Source organism: Notamacropus eugenii, chromosome 1, assembly GCF_028372415.1.
Source record: "Notamacropus eugenii isolate mMacEug1 chromosome 1, mMacEug1.pri_v2, whole genome shotgun sequence".
NCBI classification, from domain to species: Eukaryota; Metazoa; Chordata; class Mammalia; order Diprotodontia; family Macropodidae; genus Notamacropus; species Notamacropus eugenii.
The window spans coordinates 255,535,256-255,563,216 of NC_092872.1; the positions used below are offsets into that span (position 1 = coordinate 255,535,256).

The 27,961-nt window shown below is 43.0% G+C and overlaps 1 protein-coding gene across 1 annotated transcript; it reads right to left on the reverse strand.

Annotated features, from left to right (window-relative positions):
* On the reverse strand, positions 1–27,912 carry CHRNA3 (cholinergic receptor nicotinic alpha 3 subunit). The gene is made up of 6 exons (XM_072628622.1): positions 27,805–27,912; positions 23,628–23,767; positions 23,472–23,516; positions 15,981–16,090; positions 9,968–10,979; positions 1–1,449 (listed from the first exon to the last, which is right to left on the reverse strand). Exons 1-6 carry the CDS (start codon positions 27,875–27,877, stop codon positions 1,321–1,323), a joined length of 1,509 nt encoding a protein of 502 aa, XP_072484723.1. The 5' UTR covers positions 27,878–27,912; the 3' UTR covers positions 1–1,320.
* Between the last annotated feature and the right edge of the window lie 49 nt (positions 27,913–27,961).

Consider the following 27,961-nt stretch of genomic DNA (forward strand, 5'->3'; position numbering starts at 1 on the left):
TTTTTGTTTGTTTGTTTATTGTTCAATTGGGGGTGGGGACAGATAACAAAAGTTTGTGAAAAGAAACAAATTTTTATAAGACTGTAAGTTACTTGTAGTAAATACTAATAAGAAGGATTTATCTCTTTAGGGAGAGAAGTTTCCTCACCAGAAGTTCTTAATTATCATTATTTAATTATACAGTGCTTTAAGTTTTGTAAAACCCCATTTTGGTTATTTCATTTGATCCTCACAGCAATCTTGGAAGTAGATGCTTTCTTATCCCCATTTTATAGATGAGGAAACTGAGGCAGAGTAAAGTGGCTTGCTAGTATGTGTCTGAGGGTGGATTTGAACCCAAGCCTTCCTGACTCCAAATCTAGCCTTCTTATACTATGCTACCTTGCTGTCAAGCTGTACCAATGAAATCACAAGTCTAGTCCCTGACAAATGCCTCCAAACTCTATCAGAGTTTCCTCTCTAGGGGTCCTCTCTTAATCATTAAAGTATTCTGAAGAGGGTCCCTCACCTCCTCCAGGAAACCTTCCCTGGCCTCCTCCTGCCAGCAGACAGTGAACTATCCTTTCATAAATTTCTCTTAGCACTCTGTCTAGGTTTTTCTTCTTTCTGTTCTATTCACAATGTATTTGGAGTCAAAAGACTTGGATTCAAATCCTGGCTCTGCTGGGTCACCTTGCGTGAGTTGCTTAATCTTTTGGGGCCTCGGTTTCCTCATCTGTAAATCAAGAGGGCTGAACTCTAAGGTCCCTTCCAGCTTGAAATATGTTATTGGATGATTGCCTAGGATCTCTGATCCTTTGCTTATTTGTGCATATAGCTTGGCCCCTACTAAAAGGTAAACTCTCTGAAGATGGAAACTGTTTTTTCATCCTTGTACCCCTAGTGTTTTGCACTTAATAAAATTTTGCTGAACTGAATTATGCTAAGTATGCATGTTTCCCACATAGAAGAATTAGGTTTTACAATTTTTATTTGTTTTCTCCCTGTTGCATTATTTATAAAATCTCATCATCTAGACTGTTATAAGGGATAGAGTTAACACATTATCTTTTTGCATGATGCAAACCTAGGCATCAGTGAAGTTAAGGTGTTCCTGGTTAGTGAAGTGAAGGCAGTTAAAGTGTAAGTAGGTAAGTTAAAAAGGAAAAATTTACTAGTTGAAAACAAAGGAGGTGGGTGGATTCCAATGGCACCCAGAGAGATGTCTATTCCCTTGAAGAAAGATGGAGGACAGATGAGCTCTTGGACAATGGAACAACAGCAGGTCAAGTTTTGGTGGGGAGAATCAGGACAGCTTTCCTGCTCTGCATCACTCTGTGGCTATACTTCATCCCCAGTCATCAGAGGTTGCAAGAACAGCCCTGCTGTTCCTAAAATACAAACCAAAATGAAAACCCACAGGAAAATGCGGTCGATGACCATGGCAACGTATTTCCAGTCATCTTGAATCTGAAAAACACAAGTGCAAACATGAAGGCCAAAAGAAACTCAGTTTAGCCTCAAAATTTAAGACACAAAATGTTCTCCTCTTCCTGTGAGCCTTCCCTGATCTCTTCTTTCCTTCCACAACCAGTCATGACTTTCACCCTTTGGGCCTTACATAACACTTTGTGCCCTCTTCTGGTCTGGACCTGACTCAGTCCAGGTCCTCGTCATATAGGTTCAACATAATAATTAGCACTTATATAGCAACTTAAGGCTTGCCAATGCTTTACCAATGCTCATTCAGTCCTCAAAACATCTCTGGGTGGGAGATATTATTATACCCATTTTACAGATGAGGAAACTGAGGCAGATAGAGTTAACCCAGGGTCATAGTAAGTGTCTGAGGATGGATTTGAACTCAGGTCTTTCTAATTCCAAGTTCAGCTCTCTATCTGCTACAAAATGTGATACTCATAGGTCATCTAGCAGTTAAGAAAGAAAGAGGTTTTATAGCAGGAACAAGGAAAGGCATTGAAGACACCTTAAGCTGATTCAACTGAGCAGTTCCCTTGCATGAAATACCCATACTGATCCACCAGCCAAGCGCCAGAGTGCCCTCCTGGTTGCTTTGTACTCAGGGGATAAGGAGGTGATGTCAGCAGTCTAAGCCTTTAGTTACCTGAGCCAACCAAGTCTCAAGGAAATGTCAGTGCCTTTTAAAGAAAAACCAACCTAACTTGCCTGGGGGTAGGGGTTAGGACATTGCTCCTACCACAGACACCCCTATGTAGCTGGCATGTGTTAATCATTTTATATTGTGATATTTAGGTATTTGTCATGTCCCTCACTATGCTGTAAGCTTCCTGAAAGCAATATTTATGGCTTAGCTAAACTATATGTATCCCCCAATGCTGAATGTAGGGATACGTAGACAGCAGAAGATTTATTAAGAGAAAATGTTTGGAAACAGATAGGTAATTTTAATGACTGAGTTTGGTCCTGGAGAAGAGTTAAGAAAATCAACCTCCTTTTCACATTTTCAGGGATGAGAGACTAGAGATGGGGAACACGGCATCCATGGTCAGCCATGGTTAATGTGTTTGCTGGGTTTGTGAAATTGTTTTTCTTTTTCTTTTTAAACCTTGTTCTGTGGAATGGCTTGCTTGGACAGGGGAGGTCTGAAGCACATTCAGAAATGAAGGTGACAGAAAAAGCCCCCAAAGTGATCCATAAGAAGATATTTTTTAAAAGAAGAAATGTTTCTTTTTAGTAATACTTTCACATAGTCAACAAGTATTTATTAAACACTTACTGTGTTCAACGTACCGTGCTAAGCAAGGCTTACCCTCAAGGAGGGGTAATGGGAGGCAGCAAATAAATGACTAGAAGAGACAGAATCAAAAGTGATCTTAGAGGAGAGGGACCAGAAAAGGCCTCCTGGAGGAAGTGACGTTGGAGCTTAGCCTTGAAGGGAGCCAGGAAAACTACGAGGAGGACAAAGGCTCGGAGATGGGAGATGGGGCAGTGGTGTGAGCAGCAGTGAGTGCTCCCTGGATCATAGTGTGTGGGGAGGGGAGTAAGGTACACAGACTGTAAGGGTAGGTGGAGGCCCAGCTGTGGAGGGTTTTAAATGTAAAGTGAAGCATTTTATGTTTGATCCTAGGGGGAACAGGGAGCGACTGGAACCTGCTGACCTGTGCTTTAGGAAAATGACTTTGGCACCTGAATGGGGTAAACATCAACTAGGGAATTGCACCAGTCCAAGTGAGAGGTGTTGAGGGTCTGAACCAAGGTGGCAGCTGTGTTAGCAGAGAGAAGGAGCAGCATCTTAGAGATGCTGGAAAGGGAGAAGCAACGAGATTTGGCAATAGAGAGGATGTGTGGGGTGAGGGAGAGTAAGGAATTGAGGATAGTGTCTATATTGTGGACATATCCTCTCCCTCTCATCTATCTTGTAGGATTTAACTGGTCTCCAAAGCTTTTCACGTAGAGCCTTCATAACACAGATAAAAGGGTCTAGACTTGGCTAGACTAGACATTTCACCTCTGGTCTGAAACAAAAATGAGTTAGATAAACTCGGAATTGTTTTCTTCTCAACTGAATGTCGGAATTATTTTAAAAAAGGCCTGTAAAGACTCTTTTAATTCTAAGTCTCAGATACTTGTGGCTTTATGGTTCATCTTCTAGAATAAAAAAATAAAACATCAAACCCAGGTTTTATGACAAGTCCATTATACAAAGTGCTTTCCTTGAAAAGACTTGGTGAGATAGGTGCATAAGTGTTATTATCACCCCCATATCTCAGGTGAGAATACTGTCTCCAGATCCAGATTTGAGGCCCAGCGCTGCTACTTCCTAATTCTCTGAGCCTCAGTATTCTCACCTGAACCAGGATTCGAACCCATATCCCTTGACTCCAAATCTAGTTCTTTTTTCAATTGCACCATGAATGTGGACTCTGGAACTCTTGTATGTCATTCAGTTGAAATCTTGTAGAGGTTACCATTTTTTCAAACAATTAGCATTTATAGATTATATGCCAGGCACGGTGCTAAGGACTGAGGATAAAATGAAAGGTAAAACCTAGTCCCTGTCCACAAGGAGCTCCCAGTCTAATGGGGGAGAGAACACACAAACAACTAGATGCAGACAGGCTGAATTAGAGATCCTCAACAGAGGCAAGGCAGGCTTGTTAAGGGGGATTGGGAAAGGCCTCTTGGGGAAGGTGGGATTTTGCTGGGACTAGAAGGAAGCCAGAGGAGCTGGAAGGGAGAGCATTCCAGGCCCCTGATGGTCAGAGGTCAAGCTCAGGGAAGAAGCATCTACCCTGTCTCCCTGGATCCTGGATCACATGGGCAGGAAGGTCTAAGGAGAATGAAAAGGCAGGAGGGTTAGATGCTAACAGGGAGCCCCCAGAAGCCACAGGGGAGAGAGAGTCCACTTCAGAGTCGAGACACCTGGGTTCAAGGACCACCTCTGATACAGGACTGCATCACCCTGGGCAAGTCTTTAGCTTCTCAGGGTCTAAGTCTCTAAGTTACAGAACATGTACTGACTTACATTGGTCAGACCTGAGGTTCTTAACCTTTTTTTGATATCTTGGTTTCCTTTGTTAGTCTGGGACTCTTCTGGCCCCCTTCTCAGAATCATCTTTTTAAATGAATAAAGTAAAATACATAGTATTACAAAGTAAGCCAATTATGTTGAAATAATCAGAATATCCTTTAAAAACAAATTTAGAGATCCTCTTAAAATCTGTATGTGGATCCCTTAGGAGGTCTGCAGAGCCCAGGTTAAGATCCCCTGGGTTAAAGAGTTTCCTCATCGAGATTACCAGTGAAATAACAGGTCCCAATAGACAAAAACTGGAAACTGATTCTGTCACTTCCTCCTTCAATGGTAGAACCAGACCACAGCAAGTTTACCACCATCCTAAAGACCTCCCCCCATGGCCCTCCCATCCAGTCACCTTCACATTCAAAGGGACAGCAGGAATGTGAAAAGTCAGGGCGGTGCTGCTCAGATACTGAACTACAAATAGGAATCAATGAGTCAAGTGGAAACGCAGAGAAAGCTCAGCTAATTGGGCCAGATCCAGCATTGACTCAACCCTGGAAATCAGAGGAGGAAGTCAATGGCACTTTAATTACCCTCCTAGACAAAGCAGAAGGAAAAGACATGGGATGAAAGATGATCAAGCTTGGGATCAAGTGAATTTAAAGAAGTCACCACATCACAACAGGAGGAACATGTCACAGAGGGATTCAGTTAGGTGTACAACGGAAAGGGTCTTCTAGTTATTTGACAATGATTCCTTTTGCACCCTCTGGGCATCAGGCTCAGTATTGGTAAAGGTCTAATTATCTGCTTTAGTGACTGCAAGGTAATTTATAGATAGGGCCTAAGTTTTTTGCGTGAAAGCTATTTTTGATCTTAAATGGTGAAGGATGTGCAGTCGAGACCCTGAATTCAAATCCTGACTCTCCCAGTCCACCACTCCCCCCATTATTTTGTATATACCTTATATTTGGGGTAGGTAGGTGGCTTCATAGATAGAATGCTTGGTTCATCTTCCTTAGTTCAAATCTGACCTCAGACACTTATTAGCTGTGTGACCTTAAACAAGTCACTTAACCCTGTTTGCCTCAGTTTCCTCATCTGCAAAATGAGCTGGAGAAGGTAATAACAAACCACTCTAGCATCTCTTCCAGGAAAACCTCAAATAGGGCCATGAAAAAAGTGGGACACTACCGGAAACAACTAACACTGAATCTTGTATTTTGGTAAGGCAATAAGGAATTATACACAGAGAGATCTGTTCAAATTCTGTCCCAGCCCAGCCTAGTTGTGTGACTGTGGGCAAGTCACTTAACCTCTCATTGGCCTAGGCCACTCTAAAACTAAATTTAGAGGAAGTATTGATCTGCGCAGGTAGGAATTTCCCGGTTCAGAGTTCTCCAAACCAGAGATATTAAATTCCTGTGTGCTGCCAGAACCATTTAAAATGCAATGGGAAAACATTTCAAACAAACAAACAAATAAACGAACAAACAAAAAAAATGAAAATAAAAATATGATGCCAACATAGATAACATTAATTTGTAGTTTTCTAAATTTCTATTTGTCATCGAATTTTTTTGTCTTTGCTTTCTGACACACAGTAGGTGCTTCCATAAATGCTTGTCAAATAGCATCATTTCTCATTATCCTTCAAATGAACAATTGGCCTGTCTGTTTCTTATCTCTTCCCAAGCCCCACAAAATTCTAACAAGCAGAGAGTTCCTATTGAAGTCAACAGGAATACTCTACCCAGTTAATCTAGTTTAAGAAATGTGAGGAAAGTCAAGAAATATTAGGAAAAAATTTATAACTCTAAATACCCAACAAAAAAAAAGAGAGAGAAATGAGATCAATGGATTGGACAAAGCACTGAAAAGAAAAAATATCCAGAAAAGCAACAAATTAAAATAAAACTACAAACCTATACAAAAATAGACATTCTGACAACCAAAAGAGAGATAACCAATATTAAAAACAAAAATCCTAAATTAATAAAATTAGGAATTGATTTTTTTGAAAAGGGAGGGGACAATAGGAATAATTATTTATGTAGAGCCTACTACACGCCAGATACTGTGCTAAGTGCTTTCTATGAATATTACTTCATTTGATCCTCACAACAACCCTAAGAGGTAGGTACAATTATTATCTCTGTTTTACAGTTGAGGAATCTGAGGCAAACAGAGGTTAAGTGACTTGCTCAGGGTCACACAGCTGGTAAGTATCTGAGGTCAAATTTGAACTCAGGTCTTCCTGACTCCAGACCCAGCACTCTACCCACTTTTCTACCAGCTGCCTCTAATATAACCTAATAAAACAGACGAACCATTAGATAATTTGATCAAAAAGAAAATTGTTTCTAATACATGGATACAAATGGAACTGCAAATGAGATAGTTGCAAAGGAATTCTACCCATAAATTTACAAGTAACTTTTCAAGACCAAAACTTGACAAATAGCCAGTTACAGAAAGCTCTGGAAACCAGCTGGTAGTGTAAAAAAGAACCTTGGATAGAGAGTTAGGAAGCCTGGGTTTGTATCTCAGCTGCACCACTGGTGAGCAGCGAGATGTGGGCAAACCAGCTAACCAACATGGGGCTCAGTTAGGAAAGTGATCAGTGCTGGACTCTATTTAAAGGCTGCTTCTAGCTCTGGTGGGTGGGAGGAGGATTATGGTTCCATAGGAAAACGCATTGACCTGTGCCTGTGTGTAGATGTCCTAGAGACCTAGACCCATGGAGTAAGAGTAATGACTGATAACCACTTAACACTGTTGAAGTATGCGAAGCTCTTTATCGTATTTGAGCCTCCCAATGATCCTGTAAGGTAGGTCCCAGAAGTATTGACATCCCATTGCTCCTAAGGGTCAGAGATAGGGTTTGAGCCTACTAAAGTATCTCAAGTATAGTGGTCATCACTGCTATCTTGAAATTTGTTTCCTCATCTGTAAAATGGGAATAAAGTATTCTTTTTCTCATATGGTGGTGGTGACTCTCTGTGACCATAAAAACATGACAAGTGTGAGCTACTTGTGAGCTGGTGAGCTCTGTGACTGGTCTTCAAAACTCTCCTGCCAAAGATCTGTCCCTCCTCACAAGAGGGGACTGGAGATCTCTTCTATCAGTACTGAAGAGATTTCCCTTTGATGCAGAACATGAAGCAATGTCACTAGCTGAGATTCCTTCAGTCCAATTCCACAAGGACTTTTTTAGCTGTGGTTTATGAAAGACAGTGTGGGGCAATGGTTAGAGAGTTGGCCTTGAAACCAGGAAGTTCTGGGCTCAAGTGCCGCCTATGACACATGTTGACTGTGTGACCCTCCATACCACTCAGTCAGAAGTTGCAGGGAAGGAGCCCACCTGCATTGGTCGAGGGATTAGCCCTAATGCCCATGTGAATCTACAAATTGACTGAATCAGCTGGGGTTGGTTTGATGGGACAAAACACCCCCTAATTGAATAGTACTCATGGCTAATTTTTCAGAAAAACCAAGAGTCCTAATTAGCTTCTTATCTCCTCATTTCTAATAGATTTCCCTGACTTTGAGACTCAACCAAAGAACATGCAGAAAACCTTTTTTTTCAAACAAATATGCATTTGAACATTGACGCTAGGAAAAGAGATTAGCCTAGTAATCAGCTCCTTGTTATTAAGCATCCTAAGGCTGATCTAATTAATTTGGGAGCCAAAAACATCTTGTAAGATTACCAGAAATAACTTGGGTAACCTGGGGGGAGAATGAATGCAGGAGCCAGATGTTAAATCAATTAGTTTGCAAGTTTCTTCCCTATTCCTGCCCCTTCCCCCCTTTCATTGAGTTCTGATGGCTTTTTTCTACTCTAGGCTCTGTTTCACTTTCAAAACCCTGCCAAAGCTAACTTCTCCCTACTTTGACCTCTGCTCTAACCCCCGCTCTGTGATCTCTCAGCACTGTCTAGTTTGCTGTTCTTTGTACCCACCTCTCCATGTCAATGTCCATGTCCGTGTTCATCTTACTGGCTCTTCTCCACACCTGGAATTTTCTCCCCTTTTCCCTTTACCTCCTGGATTCCCAGGCTTCCCTGGAGACTCATCTCCACCATCACCTATGCCAGGAGACTATTTCCAGTCTCCCATAGACTGCTAATGTCACCCATCTACTTGCAGATATCTTCACACAATTGTTTACATGTTAGCTTTGCCATTAGAATGGCAGCTCTTTGAGGGAAATGACTATGTTTTTGCCTTTCCTTATGTCCTTGGCACTTGTCACAGCATCTGCTACATAGTAAGCACTTAATAAATGCTTAGTGGCTGACTATATAATGGAGATCATATTATAGATGAAAAAAACTTGGGATCAGATGAGCTGATTTTCCTCCCAAGGTCACACAGGTAATAAGGAACTTATAGGAGGTTCAAACAAATCTAACCTTCCTTCTATTTGTTACTTGTGGAAGAAGGACCAACTGGTTAACAATTGAATTTTGTCAGAAACCAACTAAGAATCTCACTATCTCCTCTCTCTGATGGCTTCTCTCTCTATGACTGTGTGATAACCTACAGAATGAGAATTCAAAGTGGTGTGTTGTATATTCTCCTGAGTGGAAAAGTAGGGTTACTTCCTAGTGTTGTGAGGATCACGAGAAATAGTATGTGTCAACAACTTTGTGGACTGTGTCACTATCATCTACCTTATTACATCCTCACTTATTTGAGGTTTCAACTCCCTGTTACACATGGTTGCTCTCTCCTTCCTAGTAGGAAGACCATTCTCCCTGGTAGAACAAAAAGAAGCAAAATAAAAACTGAGTTTTTCTGCCTTCTTGATGTCAGTGTGATTGTTATAGTTTCTGTGGGAAGTTTAGAGTCTTTTTTCCTTGGGCATCATGGTCTACAACAGTGGATCTGGGTTCTATCCCACCACCATCACTTACCAGCTGAGTGACACTGGGCAAGTCACTCTACTGTTCTGAACCTCAGTCTCCTCATTTGTATAATGGGCATAATAACACCTCCCTCATAGAGTTGTTGTGAAGATCAAATGAGATGAAAGGATTTTGTACCTCTTACAACCTTGAAGTGCTTTATATTCAATGTTAGTCCTCCCTCTTCCCGATGGTGACAGACATCTCCTTCTGGATGCATCCTTAGGACTTGGGGGCCTTTCCCTCTACCCTGAGGCTCAATTCACCTAGCTGTGTTGTCTCCCCCAATTAAAGTGTGAGCATATTGAGAATGAAGCTTTCTCCTTTTCCTGTTTATCTCCTCAGCACTCAGCACTGCTTGGTATACAATAAGCACTTAATAAATGTTTTTTCATTCATTCATTCACACATTAAATGCCTAACACATTCTCAGAGCTGGGAGGGGGGGGGTCAGGGTAGGGAAGAGAGGCAAAAGTTTATATAAGAGCATCCCTTGCTCTCATGGCACCTACATTCTACAAAATGCTAATGGACTTTGCTGATGGAGAAGAAGCCCTGAAGGCCACTCTTACCTCCTTGGCCTCATTCTGTGCCTTCATATTTTCCGCAATGTATTTGACGCTCTCAATTGCATCTTTCATTTCTGGGGACAGAACTGAGAAGGAGAGCACAGCATCTACAGATTCTGAGCTGGAACTCCTTGGAAGGTTGGAGCTCAGGTTGGAGAGCTTAACCCTCTGGTGACGGCAGACACCACATGTCCTATCTTGGCAAGTCGAACCCCCCTTGCAGCATTTTGCCTCTGCACCCCTGAAGCAATTGAGATTGGAGAGCTCGGCACTGGAGAACAGCCTAGACTTCTGGCAAGCCTCCTCATTGCTCGCGGGTCTGGCCATGAACATGATTTTGGGCAGCCAGTTCAGGAATATGGTCTTCACCCACTGGGGCATCGTATGAGTCTTGGGCGTGCGGTAGTGCACATTGAGAACAAAGACAGTGATGACAATAGAGAGGGTAACAAAAATCATGGTGAACAAGAGGTACTCTCCAATCAGGGGGATGACCAGAGACGTGGAAGGGATGGTTTCAGTGATCACCAAAAGGAACACGGTCAAGGACAAGAGGACAGAGATGCAGAGGGTCACTTTCTCTCCACAGTCAGAAGGCAGATAGAACACCAGCACTGTTAGAAAAGAAATGAGCAGGCAGGGAATGATCAGGTTGATGGTGTAAAACAAAGGCAGGCGTCTAATGTAGAGAGAGTAAGTGATGTCGGGATAAATCTCTTCACAGCAGTTGTATTTGATGTCATGCTTGTACCCAGGAGCATTGATAATGGACCATTCCCCACTTTCCCAGTAGTCTTTGAGGTTCATAGAGGAGCCAATCAGGACCAAGTCGATCTTAGCTTTATCATAGGACCAGGAACCAAACTTCATGGTGCAGTTTTGGTAGTCAAATGGGAAATAAGTCACGTCTATTTTGCACGAACTCTTAAAGATGGCCGGAGGCATCCAGGTAACTTCTCCTGTGTATTTCAACAGGGCCTTGGTCTTGTCATCAACCTGGAAATCCCCAACTGCACTGTAAGGACAAAAGGGGCACAGGAAGGAATCATAATGCGGCTCAGCCTCTCAATCACCTTTTATTTATTTTTAATTTTGAACAAATATTTTATTGAATGCTTTTAGAAAAAATAGGGGCAGTCAGGTGGTGCAGTGGAATGAGTGCCCAGCCTGAAATCACAAAGAATCATCTTCTTGAATCCAGATCTGGCCTCAGACTCTTACTAGCCATGTAGTTCTGGGCAAGTTACTTAATTCTGTTTACCTCAGTTTCCTCATCTGTCAGCATGAGCTGCAGAAGGAAATGGCAAACCACTCCAGTATCTCTGCCAAGAAAACCCCAGATGGGGTGACGAAGAGTCAGACATGATGGAAATGATTCAACAACAAACTGATATCCATAATGATACCTTATATCATTGGAAAAAAACGTTAAACTATGTCCAGTGTCTTCTTAAGAATTCAGGGGATTCTATTTACTTCAGATATGTTTTGTTTTTATTTGTATGTTGCTTCACTCAAATAGAATATAAGGTCTCCAAGGGACAGAACTATTTCCTTTTTTTCCCTGTCCTCAGAGCCCAACCCAGTGCCTGGCACACAATAGAGACTTAAATAAATTCATGTTTTGTTGATCAAAGAGGTAAACTCATAGCTACTGGGGAACCCCCATTATCCAGAGCAATATTTTGCCCAAGAGTTCTGGGTAATTTGGAGTTGACTGTAATAATGGTAAAGGTTTCTAGAGGCCATCGTGTGTTTGTCCTTCATTGCCAAAGAAGACCATGCCATCAGAGAAATAATGCCATGACTTGCACTTGACTTTGTTTTGAGTGAGGGAGAGCTGTGCAGGTCACCAACCTCACTTCTCCTCCAGAGCCATCTGAATCCAGTGACAAGGTATTCATCAGGATGACTGGAGAAGACCCAGGATGAGGCAAGTGACTTGCCCAAAGTCACACAGCTAGTGAGTGTCAAGTGTCTGAGGTGAGATTTGAACTCAGGTTCTCCTGACTCCTGCACTGGTGCTCTATCCTCTGCACCACCTAGCTGCCAACAAGGGTGCACAGACACAGAGAAAGAGACTTTGGGGCAGGCAGAGAAGGCTAGAAACAATGATGCAAGAATTGGAAATGCCTGAAATGCATTTTGAGCAGAGACTAGAGATGGTCACTTGTGGGATGTGGTAGAATGACAATTCTTTTGGGGTCATTTGTTGGACTGGATGGATGTTGAAGTCATTTTTGATCAAGAGTGTGCTAAAACTAATTCATTCTGGCTTGCTAGAGTCAATTATTAAATTTCAGTCTGGGTACTTATACCTCAGAAATTAGCACACACTACAAATCAGAACTTGATCTATTGTTCTTTGGATTGTCTAGACTTAACAAAGTGATGGAAAAAATGGTAATAATAAAAAGTGTGACCTGAATACATTACTCTCCCTGCCCTGTTCCTCCCATCCCCCTGCCAAGAGCTGGTTGTTAAACATATACCAGCACTCCATCTGTGAAGTTCTGTGAATCAGAGAACTTGGGTATATATAGAATGATTTTGATTGGTCCAAACACAGGATACCAACATCTTTGAGAGTTTCTAAATGTTGCCTATCTCTGATGCTTGTTGGGTGAGCTGAGTGTTTTGCGAATCTTAAAGCATCATAAAACTCTCAAATGAAAATTTATTTTATTGTATTATAATATATTAATATAATATATTAATATAATATATTATAATAATGGAAATTATTATTAAATTCATTCAAACAGATCAATATTTGGTTTTGGGATTTTACTTATGGAGTCCTTCATGGAAGAAAGGCATAGGCATAGAGAATGTATGGGGTGAGGGGAAAGCATATGTTCACATACACACACACACACATACACACACATACACACACTTACATACACACACAATGTGATTTGTTCTAGGGTTGACCTCTCTGCCAGCTCAGGGATGACTTTGGGCCCCCACATCCCTCGGAAATAATAATGCTCCTGATAACAATACTTGATGAATATTAAATTCAGATTTAACTGTCTCAAGTGTGTGCTCACAGACGAAGTTTGTTCTTTTTGCAAAGAGGTAGTATCCTTTAGTGAATAAAAGGCTATCTGGGCTTAGTGTTGGAAGAGACCTGGGTTCGAATCCTACTTCTGATACTTCCTAGTTGTGTGACCTTGCCCAAGTCACTTAACTTCTTTAGGCCTCAGTTTTCCTATCTGTAAAATGGGAATGATACTTGTAAAACCTACATCCTAGGACTCTTCTGAGGCTGAAATGAGAAAATGTAGATAAAGTGTTTTGCAAACCTTAATAAGATTGTAGAAATGTGAGGTGGTGTCTGATAATGTTGTTACTATCAGACAATAGTTACTGTTGCTGTGGCTAACTAGATGTCGGGGGGAGTTCTTTATAGTACTTGCCTCCCATTGGGAATTAGGACATTCAGGGTCTATGTTCCCACTTTGCCACTGACTCACTGGCTCCTCTCTGGGTCTTAGTTTCTTCTTTTGAAAAAGAAGGGGGTTAGATTAGAGCATCTCTCCCAAAAGTCTGTTCTCTGCGTCCCTGGTCTTCCAAGTGATCTGAGCGAGTACTTTGTAAGAAACTACTATTTCCCTCTCTAAAATATGAAGTATGAAATTATTAAAATATATATCACAGGTAACAATTTTTTGGTATGAAAACAGGCTAACTGATTCTGTTCCAAAATTTTGCTTTAAACCCAGGAGTGATTTAGGAAAGTCTGGGATCATAGGACTTGAGTTCAAATCCAGTGTCTGATGATTACTACTTATGTGACATTGAGTAAGTCACTGAACCTTTCTGTGCCTCAGTTTCCTCCTATGTAAAATGAGGGGTTAGACTAGATGGTCGGTCAGTTTCCTTCTTCTTGTCAGTCTAGGATCCTATGACCCACATTCCCAGACTCACCTTGGGTCAGGTCTGTTTGGCCTGTGGCTGGCCCATTTAGGCTGTTCTGGCCCAGATGGAAGGCAACCAGTCCTGGAGAACCACATCCTCTTTGCACCAGGAGTCCGACCCTCTTCTGGTGAAAAGAGCCAGACTGGAGCCTCTGGCAAGATCTCAAAAAGGTCAGGATGCACAGTCAGGACTTTTTTCTGGGAGAAAATAATCCAGACTGTCCTAGACCAAGCTTTCTGCTGGGAACCATGGACAGAGCCTGGCTGGGCAGCCCCTATTGATTTGGCTGCACCAAATGGTCTGGGATTTCCTGGACAAAGGTGTTTCCTCCCCTGATGCAAATCAGGTGCTTCTAGGCCCTAGTAGGTGGTTTCACAGTTTGTTCTGGTCAAAGAACAATTGTCACCCGATAACCATTCTTTCTGATGATCAATCAGGCTTTGATGCTAAGAAGAGACATAGGGTCAACTGCTCAGAATCTTAGAGCTCAGAAAGATTAAGTGATTGTCTCAGGATCACACAGCTAGTCAATATCAGAGTTTTAGAAAGACTCAGGTTTGAATATTGTCTCTAACAGTAGCTATGTGGCCATGGGCAAATGACTTAGCCTCTCTAGCTTCAGTTTCCTCATCTGTAAAGTGGGAGGTTGTGTGAGATGGCCTCTATGGTCCCTTTAAATGCCAGATGTGACCTTATGGGTCAGAGCCAGGGAGGCCTTGGTAAGCCACAGAGTCCAGCTCCTCATTGGACATCTATGTCCTCTGAGCTAGAGCAGGAACATGCTCAGGATTTCCCTTTCTAATCTCAGGATAGTCTATGTCAGAGCTGGTCTTTCAGCCTCTTCATTTTACAGATGAGGAAACTGAGACCCTGAGAAAGGGAGGGATATGACTTATCCAAAGCAATGCAGTCAGTGCAGAGTCTGAGCTGGAACCCAGCTTCTCTGATTCTCAGAAGACTCTCTTTCCAACTAAATCTTGTTACCTCTTAGAATCCACAATTTCTCTCTCAGCTTCCAGGGACCACAAAGGAGTTCGTTCACCCATTGCAGGTTAGGAGGAATTCATGGAGGCAGAATGGTGGACGTGTGGTGGTCATTTAACATTTAATATTAAGTGACATTTATATGATGTGCTAAGGTTTAAGAGTGTGATATAGTGAGTAGAGCTGGCTTTGGAATCAGGAAGATGGCTTCAATCTCTCATGTGCACTGGCTGTATGACCCTGGCAAGTCACAGAACCTCTCACTGTCCCAGATGACAAAATGGGGAGCGGGTACCAACCTTGTTTGTCATTCCCTAAACCAGTAGAATCCCAGGACCATTTAAACTTATGTATGCACATTCATATAATCACAGATAAAATACTTGTGTATGTATATGTGTGTGCACGCACACACACATAGAGATATATACATACCCAAATACACACATACATACACACATATAGAACTGGTAAGGACTTCAGAGGTCACCTAATCCAACCAGTTCCTTCCATCCTGGGGTTGTTGTGACCCTCCAATGAGATCAAGTGTATAAACCACTTTGTAAACTTTGAAGCTAGTTACATACACAAACACACAGACACACTGTGTGGTTAACCTCAAGCTTAAACTTGCACTAAGACTTTTGGGACATCCTGTGTGTGTGTGTGTGTGTGTGTGTGTGTGTGTGTGTGTGAGATATCTATTGCTGTGTATATATGTGTGTATCTGTATATATTGGTATATGCACACACATGCATACATATACACAGCTGAGGGACTACCTTCCAGGGGAGTCAGGGTAACTGTGATGTGCCCCTTTGGGAGCTGAAGGAGCCCAAGATCCCTAGGTGGGGGCCTGCTCATTACTGTCTGCTCATTAGGCCAGACCCTTCAGAAGGCACTGCATAGAGATGTGTCGCCTGATTGATTCAAAGACTATGGTGAGTCATTGGCTTCCCCCAGATTTCTATTGATGATCCGTGGAAACAATGAATTCCAGAGGACCTGGATTCAAAACTTGCCCTTAACAAATCACTGTAAAATGTGGGTGGTCCTAGGTGACCTTTGAGGCCTGCCCCCCACTCTAAAGCTATGCTCCCTTACTTATTATATAGCACGATGTCAGGCTTCCAGATTTTCTGAGGGGGCACACGCATGAACTCAGCCCCATCGTAGTCAGCCGGATTCCACTTCAGCCTGTAGTCATTCCAGATCTGAGACAAGGGAGAGAGATGGCAGTGAAAGTAACCACGCTCCTTCAGGGTCTTCCTAAACCATGGGGATTTTCCTGGCTTTGAGCTCATTTGGAATCCCGGCCTCTCCCCTCCCTGACAAACATCACGTGTGTGCTACTGCTGCTATCCCATATGGCTGTCTTTGGTCAGCTTCTATCCCATCTCCTACCTCTGTGACTTTGCCTGCTTGGAATGCATGCACTCTTCCTTTCCTCAGCTCAAACACCATCTTCATGAAGCCTTTCCTGATTCCTGCTACTAGTGCCCTCTCTCCCAAATATCCTGGGATTTAACTAATTTGCATATATTTGTATACTCATCATACTTGTTTTGCATGCACTTATATATTTGTTTCTTGTTGTTCCCCCATTAAAATGTCAGCTCTTGGAGGATAGGAACAGTTTCATTCTTTGTATTTGTTAAGCACCTAGCAGAATGCTTGGCAAACAGTAGGTGCTTAATAAATGCTTGATGATGGATTCTTCTTATTTGAGAAGAGGGGCCTATGATGGCCCTGTTGAGCCTGAGACATCTCAAGAGAACAGCTGCCTAAAGCAGCCTCCCTGGACTCTGGACTCTGAGTGGGTCAGGGTGATAAAGGGCACCTCTGCCCTGTGGTTTTCCAAGCTTCTGAGGGCAGAGAATCCTTGTGATCTAAAATGTCTAGGAGAATGCAGTGACAGCTGGGCCCTGGCCTGGCACAGAGAAGTCACTGGGAGGTCAGGCCAATATTTCTTGTCTGACAGCAGCTCCGGGCAGTGTCCTCCCTGGAGGGAGTATCTATGGTCTCTGATGTCACCCGCCTTAATCTAACAAGGATAAATCACCCCATCTCTTGGCTGTGTGGCCATTATTTTAAAAAAATCTCTTTGTGGAAAGAGGAAGGAGATAGGTCTCCCCTCAAACAGATAGAGGCTCCACACTGAGACTTTTCACTCACTGATACCCAATGTGAGAAAGTACCTGGAATTAAGAGTCCTACTGGGTGCCTTTCAAGGAATCACAGAATTTGTGAGATTAAAGGGACCACTTAGTTAAATCCATACATGAAAAAAGATCTGGCCCATAACATCCCTGACAAGTGGTCATGCAACCTCTGCTGGAAGACCTCCAAGGGGGGAGAATGCCCCACCCTTGGGGGTGGCCCATTCTCCTTTGGGACAACTTTCCTCAATAGGGAGTTCCCTTTGGAAGAAGTCCAAGGTTGCATGAGCTTTTGTGGGGGAGGCTGCCCCACTACACTGCTAATTCCCATCGAGCATAGTCTACTGAAACCCCTAAATCTTTTTGGAATAACTTTGTCTAAGTCTGCTTCCCCCATCTCCTACTTGTGTGGTTGGTGTTTTTGTACCCAAATATAAGATGACATTTATCTCTATTGAACTTCATCTTATTGGATTCCGTCTAATGCTCTAGACTGGCAAGATCTTTTGGCATCCTGATTCCACTGTCCAGCAGGCTAGTGATCTTTCCCAACTTTGGGTCACCTGCTCATCTGATCAGCATGTCACCTAGACCTTTGTCCAAATCACTGATAAAAATGTGAGCTATCACAGGCCAAGCACTGATCCCTGGGGCACTCCACTGGAGACTTCCTGCCATGTTTACATTGAACCATTAACCACTTCTCTTTTGTATCTGGCTATTTGATCAACTCTGAATCCTAGATGGACTGCCATCTAATCCTCATCTCTCTACTTTCTCTACAACATGACAGGCCAGGCTTTATCAAGGGTTTTTGTTTTTTTCTAAAATCTGAGTAAATATTTTCTACACTATATCCATCATCTACCAGATTGGGAAACCTATCAAAAAGGAAATAAGGTTTGACTTGATGAAGCCCTGTTGATTTTTGGTAAACACTGTTTCCTTTGTTAGATGTCATCTAGGCATCTCTGTAATGATCCATTCTAGAACTGTCCCTTCCATGGTTAATAAGCAAGGAGGCCAAAGGATCCCTAATCCTGATTATAGAACATAGAAGGTACTCTTAGAACACAGAATGTTCTGCCTAGAAGGGCTCTTGGAACACAGAAAGTCCTGGTTGGAGGGGTCCTTAGAACACAGAATGTCCTGCCTGGAAAGGCTTTTAGAAGGTAGAACAGAGAATGTACATGTTGGAAAGGCTCTGATAACAATGAAAGCAGAATGGCAGTAGTGGAAAGGCTGAGAAGGTCAGAGGTAGAAGGGGCCTTCCAACATGGAACCCAGAACGATGCAGGTAGAAGGAGTCTTGGAGAGCATCAAGTCTAATTCCTTCAAATGACAGATGAGGAAACAGAGGCTCTGAAAAGGGGAGGGAGCCTTCCATAATCCATTGCACACTGAGTTATGACAGCGCCATCACTAGAACTCAGGTCTCCCAACTTAATGCCTTTGTATTGGGTGCTGCCATGCCTGGACTGCATTCTCTCTTCTCCTCCATCTCACTGAACATTTTCTCCTCCATATCACACCATTGCTGCCTCTTCTCCCAAACAGCTTTTGATAAAATGGCTTATGTTGAGCCATTGATCAGTCAACAAGCATTTCTTAAACACCTACTATGTGTCTGACACTCTTCTAAGCACTGGGGATACAAAGAAAAGTGAAAGACAGTCCCTACCTACCCTCAAGGAGCTCACAATGCAATGGGAGAGACAATGTGCAAACACATGCGTCTAAAGTCTGTACAGGATAAATAGGAAATGATGGTGGGAGGGGTTGGCAAAGACTTCCTGGAGAAGATGGAATTTTAGCTGGAACCTGAAAGCAGCCAGAGAAGTCGGGAGGCAGAGATGAGGAGAGAGAGCATTCCAGGCATGGGGGATAGTGTAAGAAGACTGGAAGGGGGGAAGGTGAGGTTATGGTATTGGGCACTAAGAGGTGATAGGGAGCCATTGGAGTTTATTGTAACAAGGATGGGGTGGGGTGGATATGGTCAGATCTGCACTTTAGGAAGATGAAGTTTTCAACTTGAGAGGAGGGACAAAGACTTGAGGCAAGCTACTGCAAGAATTTAGGCAGGAGGTGATCCCTCCGGGGCCTCCTTTCCAAGTCCCAGGTGGTGGAGAGAAAAGAACTTTAGCTTTTGGAACTTGAGGCCCCGGGCTCAAAACCCACATCTGATGCTTACTACCCTATGTGGATAGGTCACTTCCCCTGTCACTGTAAAGTGAGGGGTGTAGCCTAAAAGCCTCCAAGTCCCTCATCCCCAAAGGGATGAAAGCTGAATTTACAGAAAAGAGAAGTCAGGGCACCTCATCACATTATAGAAAGAATTTCTCAGCCTGTCTTTAAAACATCAGGCCTTCCTGGCATACTGCTGTATTGGCTTATAAGCCAGAAATATTGGAAAGAACGGATGCACAGAAATTTAGTCAAAGGATATCAGAGCTGGAAGGAGCCGCAGGGATCATTTGGTATAATCTACTCATTTTTCAGAAGAGTAAACTTCCCAAAGAAGGAAGTGGTTTGCCCAAGGTGGTGGAGCTGCTGAGGGGCTAGGCCAGGGTGGAACCCTGATCTCTTCATCTTCCTCTGGCCTTCTTGTGACACCATGCTGGGTGGGGATGCAAAGCAACACCTGTAGCGTGATACGAGTTAGTGGGAAAGGAGAGTTGAAAAGAAGAATTCAGAGAGACTTGGGGAGACTTTTCTAAACTGACACAGTTAAGTAAATAGGAAGAATCTGGAAGACCAGGCTCATACCTTCCTGGGATGATTGTGACCTATGCCACCTGAAACAAGTTATGTTTTTTCTTGGGAACTCAGTTTCTTCATCAGTAAAATAAGGGATTTAGACCCAGTGGCCTCTGAAGTCTCTTCCGGCTCTAAGAATTTGCTTGATGACATAATCTGCATATGTGATGGAAATGGAAAAGTGAAGGAAAACAACCTGGAAAGACCTCAGAACTCTTATCAGTGGAGGGACTGAGGACTTCAGTGAATCCATAGTGAACACACCCCACGTACCCCAGCATGGCCCCAGGACTAGAGGTGCTCAGTGAAATGTACATCATCGGACAGAGCCAATGGGCTGACTAGTACTGTGAACTGATACGTACAATACTGCACTTTTTCTCTTTTATAAAAGAAACAAGTTCCATTGATGATTAGCGGAAAGCAGGAGAGGGTAGGGGAGGAGAGAAGAGAGTGAAAATTATAAAAAGAACATCAATGAAACCTTTTTAAAAAACAGAATTTAAGAGGCCATGATTCAGTTTCCTAACAACTGAAGTCCATGTCCCCATGAACTTTTATAGGATCACATCGACTGTGTAAATTGAGGCACCCCTGAACCTGTAAAGTTAAGATTTGTAGAATTTGTACCCCTGAAGCAAATCAAAATGTCACCACTAGATGTCAGCATTGACCAAGGGAAAGATGAATGCCCAGCCCATGATGTCAAAATATGTCTTATTTCTGGGTAAAAACAAAATATTTTTGAACATCTGTGTAGCTGAAGTGTACGAAGCACCTGAGTGTAAATTGCCATCACTTCTCCTTCTCTCATAGTCAAAGGAAGTTCAAAGTCAATGTTCTTTTGAATGGAAGCTCCCTGAGGGCAGGGATTGGGTCTTCCCCTTTCTTTGTATCTCCAGAATTTCCTTAGCCCAACGCCTGCCTAGCACACAGTAAGCACTTAATGAATTGTGGTTGGCTGATGATTTAGTAAATACTCCCTGTGTACAGTGTGCCTTGCAACATAGGGTGGGGTAGTGGATAGAGCTAAGAAGACCCGGAGGGAGTCTCAACTTCTCAGTGCTCTAGGCAACAGCCTAAGACTGAAAGGTGTTGGCTGACCTACATTGGTGAACGGAGTTTTCTTAGCTGGAGGGGGAGGGGATCCCTGGACATTGAAATCATAGGTATAGTTCCTCTCCTTATCCTGTGTACACTACAGTGCATTCAGTGCTGAGAGAGATATGACGTTTATATAAGACAAAATCCCTGCCCTCAGGAGCTGATCTAGGAAATGAGTAAGATATATACATTTGAGAAGGGTAGTACAGACTACTACTTATGGCTGGAGGTTCAAGTGGAAAGGATCAGGGAAAGCTTCCTGGAGGAGGTGACTTTTGTGCTGGGTTTTAAAGGAGGGGAAGGGGGTAATTTTTAACAGGCAAAAGAAGAGAGGGCATTCCAAGCCCAGCAACTGCATAGACAAAGGCACTGAGATAGGAAAGAACAAAGCAAATGCCTTTAAATATTTATTAAATTAAATTAAGCAATTAATTTATTTCATTTATTATATATTTTTATTTATAAGTAATAAATGAAAAGTTATTTATAAAATATTTTTATCATTAATTAGTTTAATTATTATTTAACAATAATAAATAATTAATAAAAATTGAAATAAATCCAAGTGTTCTCCTTTGGACCTTCTTACTTATAGTCATAGTTCTCATCTTTTGTTATTCCCTCCACCTGGAATAGCCTTTTGCCCCCACCCCCCACCCCAACTTGTTGAACACCTACCTCCTCTCAAAGACTTAGCTCAAATGTCTCTTTCTCCAGGAAGCCTTTCCTGATCTGCCCATTTGGAAATGTTTTCTCTCTTCACAGAATGCTAACTGGCACCTCTCTTAGGACATCCGTCACATTCTGCATCATCTTATACCTATTTTTGTCATGTCTATTACCCCTGGCCAGGTTGTATGGATGCACAGAGTACTGAGACCTCATCTGGTTGTAAAATATTGAGATAACATTATGATGATGCTCTAGTCTGAAGTCCTTGGACTCACTTGAATCAAAGATCCAATTTGTCTTCCTTCAATAGAAGACTTTTAATCAATTATGGGAATGGAGCCTGATCTTGAAACTAAGGGCCTTATGAGGTCATGGTTGACTAAGAATGGAAATATTTGTTTAATTCAATTAAGAAAAATCTCTCTTTGTGCATCTTGGACCCTGTGGAGTGTGGTTAAGAGGGAGCTATTTTCTCCCAGTGCATGCTAATATTAGCATCACTCAGAAACAGGTGAACTTAAACTACACTCCTTTGTCCGACTTTGCTGGAGAATTTTTTCTTTTGTTTTTGGATTAGTCAAGTAAAGCCAACAAGGTTTTATTAAATGCCTACTGTGGACCAGGCACTGTGCAAAGCCCTGGATGGCTATAAAATGTAAGCAGAAATTACTAGGGTCAGAGATAATTCCAGTTAGCTGGGGAAACTGTCCATCTGGACCTCTCTTGACACAGGGATCTTTTCTGTTCATAAATTGTCTCAGACAGATTTAAGCAGCAATACAACCTACAGAATCTCCCCACCTTCACCCCACTACAGACTCCAAGAAGGTTGCAGGACTGTGTCTTATTCATTCGTATCACCTCCACAAGGTCATCAAGGTATTAGATATTTAAATTTTATTGAATATACACCAAGTTGAACCACTGCCTATGGATTCTCCTGGTCATTTAGATTACACCATTTCCTTTCCTTTCCTCTGCCATTGTTGAAGTAAGCTGAAGGCAGGTAACCTCTGCTGGATTACAGGGGCAAGAGATCATTAAGAGCCCCAGAGATGGACACCAACATATATACCCCAGTAAGCACTGACCTGGACCTAGCTATATGCACATAGTGGAGTTTTAATATACACATATTGAGCAACTGATCTTGATTCACAAACCAAAAGTCATCTAAGTGCCTAGCACCTAGTAGATGTTTTAAAAATGTTTCTTGAATAATTGCTTTTGATTCCTAAGCCACAAAGAAACACTTATCCCCTCATTATTCTTATTTCCCCCTACCATGTCTGGCCTACCTACCACTCATTCCCTGCTTTTGCATAACTTTGTTAATTCTGGTCACATTCCCTGGAAGCTTACCTCCTCATCTTCTTTATGTCTGGCCAACCCTTTAGAACTCACTCTAGTTCCTAATTGTCCATAATTACTCTGACCCACACCAATCCCTCTCTTTTCTAACCAAATAGATTAATATTCCAAACAAGTGGATTTTGGCTGAGTCTAAGGAAGAGCTCCCTAACCCTGAGATCAGTCTCGAAGTGGAATAGTTGGTTCTCCTCACTTACTGAAGGTATTCAAATAGAACCCATCCCCCTTAATGTTAGTGTCTTCTCTCAACGGATGATCTCCAATTTATCTTCTACATATATTGTTTGTATCAAGTCATGTGTGTGTCATTTCCCCCATTAAAGTGTGAGTTCCTTGAAATTAGGGACTATTTTGGTTCAATCACCCATAGTTTATTTAGCACCTTATTTCACTGTGTCTCTTATCTTTTCCCTTCAGATGAGACTCTTAAGGGCAGCTCTCTCTTTTTCTCTCCCATGATGTCACCTAGGATAGGGCTGGACATGTAGAAGGTGTCCAGTAAAGTTCATGCACCAACCAATTGGTAACTCACGTGTTTCAGCCAGAGGTTGGTCTCCATAATCTGGTTAACTTCATCCTAGTCAAGTGATTAAAAAAAAAGAAGAAAAATCTTGGATTTGTACTGACCATGGAAGACTCTTAACCTTGTCCCTCCCTTTTAGAAATCAAGTCACTCCCTAAGACTCACCACTTTTACCAGTTGGGACATGGAGACCTCAAAATGGATGATGACTGGGTCAGATGCATTGGCTACTGGCCGGATAATCTCGTTATAGCCTTCAAACAGCCAGTCAAACAGGCGATGCTCTGCTTCAGAGCCGCCAGCCCCTGTGGAGAAGAGCATTCTGGACATGACATTTTCCCATTTGGGTTCAAGAGCATCAGCTGCTCAAGTACTGAAGAGGGGAGACAGAAATAACCAGTAGTTTACATGAAAAGGATCTGGGAGTTTTTAGTGAACCTCAAGCTCAAATATGGTAGAGTTCCTGGCCTGGAGTCAGGAAGTCTCATCTTCCTAAGTTCAAATCCAGCCTCAGGCACTTAAAAGCTGGGTGACCCTAGACAAATCACTCCACCTTGCTTGCCTCAATTCCCTCATCTGTAAAATGAGTTGGAGAAGGAAATAGCAAACCACTTCCATATCTTTGCCAAGAAAACACCAATTGAGGTCAAGGAAGAGTTAGATATGACAGAACGTGACTGAACAATAACAAAAAAAGCTCAGTATGAGTCGATGGCACAGCACATACAGCCATGTGAAGGCTAATGGGATTTACTACAAGAGGTAGTGTCCATAATGGTCCTCCATCATGCTCTGCCATAGTCAGACAACACCTGAAATACCTATGTTCGGTTCTGGACACAACTTTTTAGAAAGGTTGGAAGATGTCCCCCAAGGAGGGCAGCTGGGGTGGTTGTTGTTTGACCTTCATTCTCAAAGAGGACCAAGCTGGGGTGGTAAAGGCGTGGAAACCATGGCACATAAAGAACAGTTTAAAGAACTGTTTACCTTGGCAAGAACTTACTTAGTAGGGGAGTGGTACTTTCTTCAAGTATTTGAAGGATTGCCAGATAGAAGAGGGATTATTACAAAGAGGACATTATTACAATTACTATATTAGTATGAATTTGATGTAAGGAAAGACTTCCTAATAACAAGAGTTATCCCAAAGTGGAATTGGCTGCCTTGGAAGGGAGCAAGTTCCCACCTCATTGAAGGTCTTCCAGTAGAGTGTAGATGACCATTTTTCAGGGAAGTGGTAAAGAGACTTCCTGTTCAGTCAAGGGTTGGATCAGCTGATCTCTACAGTTCTCAGTGGGCTCTGAAGTTCCATGAAGATATCCTTGTAGTTTTCTCTTTTGCAATAGTTATTGGCCACTTACCCATTTATCTTTTCTTTAGGTAGTCAAAGAGATTCATGATCTTTTTTTATGAATCTCATAAAAAGCACAGATAGAACTGGAAAGGACATTAGAGGCAAGGGTTCTTGGAAAGGTATAAAGTGATTCCCTAATAAAAATGATAATAGTAATTGTTATTCATAAACTATCCTAGTGGTTAAATAGGTAAAAGATATAGGGTTAGGATTCAAGAGATCTGGGTACTGAGTTTTAATTCTGCCACTAATATTCTGTGTGACCCAGAAAAGTCCTTAAATCTGTCTAAATCTCACTTTCCTTATCTGTAAAATGAGAAGATTGGGCTGGATAGTCTCTGAATGTCCCTTCCAGTTCTAAAAATTTTAATAAGGTATCTAAATTTTTTAGGATATTTATTAATAACATTGCATTCCATTGAATGAATACTTATTAAATGTGATCTATGAGTAAGAGAGGCAGTGTGGATAGAGTTCTGGAGTTTGAGTCAAAAAGACCTGGATTCCAATTCTGCATCTGGATTTCTTATATATGTGACCCTGGACTTACCTCTTTGGAAGCCCTTTGGAAGGCAATTCAGGAAGACTATGTTAGAGATGAGTTGCAATCTGTCTTGGTGGAGGGATCATTGACTGTACCTTCAAGATCTGGTCTACACCCTCTCATTTTGCAGAAGACAAAACTGAGGGTTAGAGAAGTCAAGCAATTTGCCTAAAGTCACACAGAAAGAAGGGGTGGAGCCAGAATTTGAACCCAGGGCTTCTGATTACAGAGTCCACATGCTTTTCACTGTATGATGCTGAAGGAAGTTCCTACATTCATGGGATCACAGGATCTTGATATATTTATGCATAACCATGGGTTTGGGACTGGGAATATAGCTTCACTGGGGATGGGGATGGGTTTGGGGACTGGGGACGGTGATAATGATCTAGCTACAACTTAAGTTTCCATACAGCTTTAAGATGTCAGGCAGGGGAAATTTTAAGGATGGAGAAAGTCAGCCCAAGCTGACTTCAAAAGAAGGGGAAGGCTTCAGCAAATGGAGACACATGATCCTGGTAAGGGAGTCCATTCCACACCTGGGGAACTGTGTGAGAAAAGGCACAACGATAGGGAAAGTGCGGCAAGAGAATAAAGAATAATCAAGCTAAGCAATATAAAGTCCTGAGGTGGGCATGGGAAAGACTGTGGGTGACTTTCAATGCCAGAACTATGAGTTTATGTTTATTCATGAGACAGTGAGAAGGCATGGTAGACTTTGATTTGGTTAGACTTATACATTAGGAAGATTACTTTGGCAGCCGTGTGAAAAATAGATTAGAGGGGTAAGAAACTGGATGCAGGAAGACCAGCGAGGAGGCTACAATAGCCCAGGCAAATGGTAATGGTGCCTGAGCTAGGATGGTAATGCATGGAAGTGGAAAGAACATGGAGGGAGATTCAACAGAAATGAGCACAGATTGAATGTGATGGCAAAGAATCAAAAAGGACTCCAATATTCTGAGCCTAGGTTACAGAAAGGATGGAGAAACAGAAATAGAAAAAAAATAGAGAACAGAGGGGAGTAGAAGGTGTTAGAGAGAAGATGAGTTCAGGTGCACTTGCTGTATATTGGATTTGAGCTACCAGCAGGACATTCAAGCTGAAATATCTGGTGACCGGGTGGAAATACAGGCCAGAAGACTGGGGGGGGAGGGGGGGGGGTGTGAGGATGATGATTTGGGAGGTATCTATACAGAAGTGGAAACTGTGACTAAGGGAGTGAATGAGATCACTTAGGGAGGGAACAACAAAAAAGAAGATGGCCCAAGATAGACCCTTGAAGGGCACCTATTTTCCACTGGATTCCCTCAAGGAGGGTTTACTGATGATCTGTCCCTGGTACTGATCATACAAAAGATCAGGGCCTGGAGTAGAGTATGCAGACAAGTTGGACGGGATAGAAGACTGTCTCCTCCACCAGTCACCAAAGGGGCAGGAAGAAAAAGAGGCATTTGGTCATCTCCCTGTCTCTGTCTCTGTGTGTCTTTGTCCGTGTCTCTCTTTCTCTCCGCCGGCCACCCCCTCGTGCAGACTAGTATCCACCAATATTTCGATTGAACAATTCAGGTCCTTTCGGGGGCTGTCGGGACACAAAGTCAGTCACCAAGCACCACTATGCATTTACTCTGTCCTAGGCGTTATACTGAGCACTGAGAGTAGAAAGAAAGGCAACACGGAGTCCCTGCCGTCGAGTATCTGGTATTTTAATGGGGGAAACAACGTGAAGTAAGTCTGTATCTACCAGCCACAGACAGAGTAAATAGAAGGTAATCTCGGAGAGGAAGGCGCTGGCTGCTGGGGGAGGAAGGAAAGGGCCGAGGACGACCCTCCTGCAAGGGGTAGCTCGGCCTGACAGGTGGGTGGGAGGCAGCAGGGTCTTCCAATGTATCGATAAGTTTTGACTGATCGTCAAGTATTGGAAGGGATGTCCCAATAAAGAGGGGTCTGTTTTCTTTTTTTTGAGGCCCCTAAGGGCCGAAATGGGAACAAGATGGGGAGGAGAAGCCGGAGGAGCGGATGCAGGTTCTGGTAGGGGGAAAACTTGCTAGCTGTTCAGCACCCTGTGGAGTAGAAGCGACTGTCTGGGGAAGATCCGGCTTGAACGCTGAAGTGGCCAGCTAGGTAGCAGAGGGGTGGGCTTGGAAGTTCCCTAGCCGCCTTGGGCTCCTGGGCGGCTCGACATCCATAAAGAGCACCAGCAACCAGAGCTGGCTGAAGCTCTGATGGATCAAAGCAGCCCAGGTCCCCCTACCTAACTAAAAGTCCTGCCTTCTCTCTGGGCGGCAGGGGTTGGGTTCCTTCGGACCTTTCCTTAGTACTGTCCCCAGGTTCTCCCCCCAGGCTCCCCTCCCCCTCCCCCCACTCCTGCCCGCTAAGCCCTGGGTCCGAGCGGCTGGGCGGGGGAGGCCGGGGAACTTCCCCGGGGTCCGAGACTCACCCACCTGTGAGCAGGAAGGCCAGGCCGGCCAGAAGGCAGCCGAGCCCCGCGCCGCCCGTGTCCATGGCCCCGTCCATTCGTCAGTCCGTTTGTCTGCACCTGCTGTCCTCCCGGGCAGCGCTCAGCTCCCGCAGCCTCCTCCGAAACGTGCAGCCCTGCGC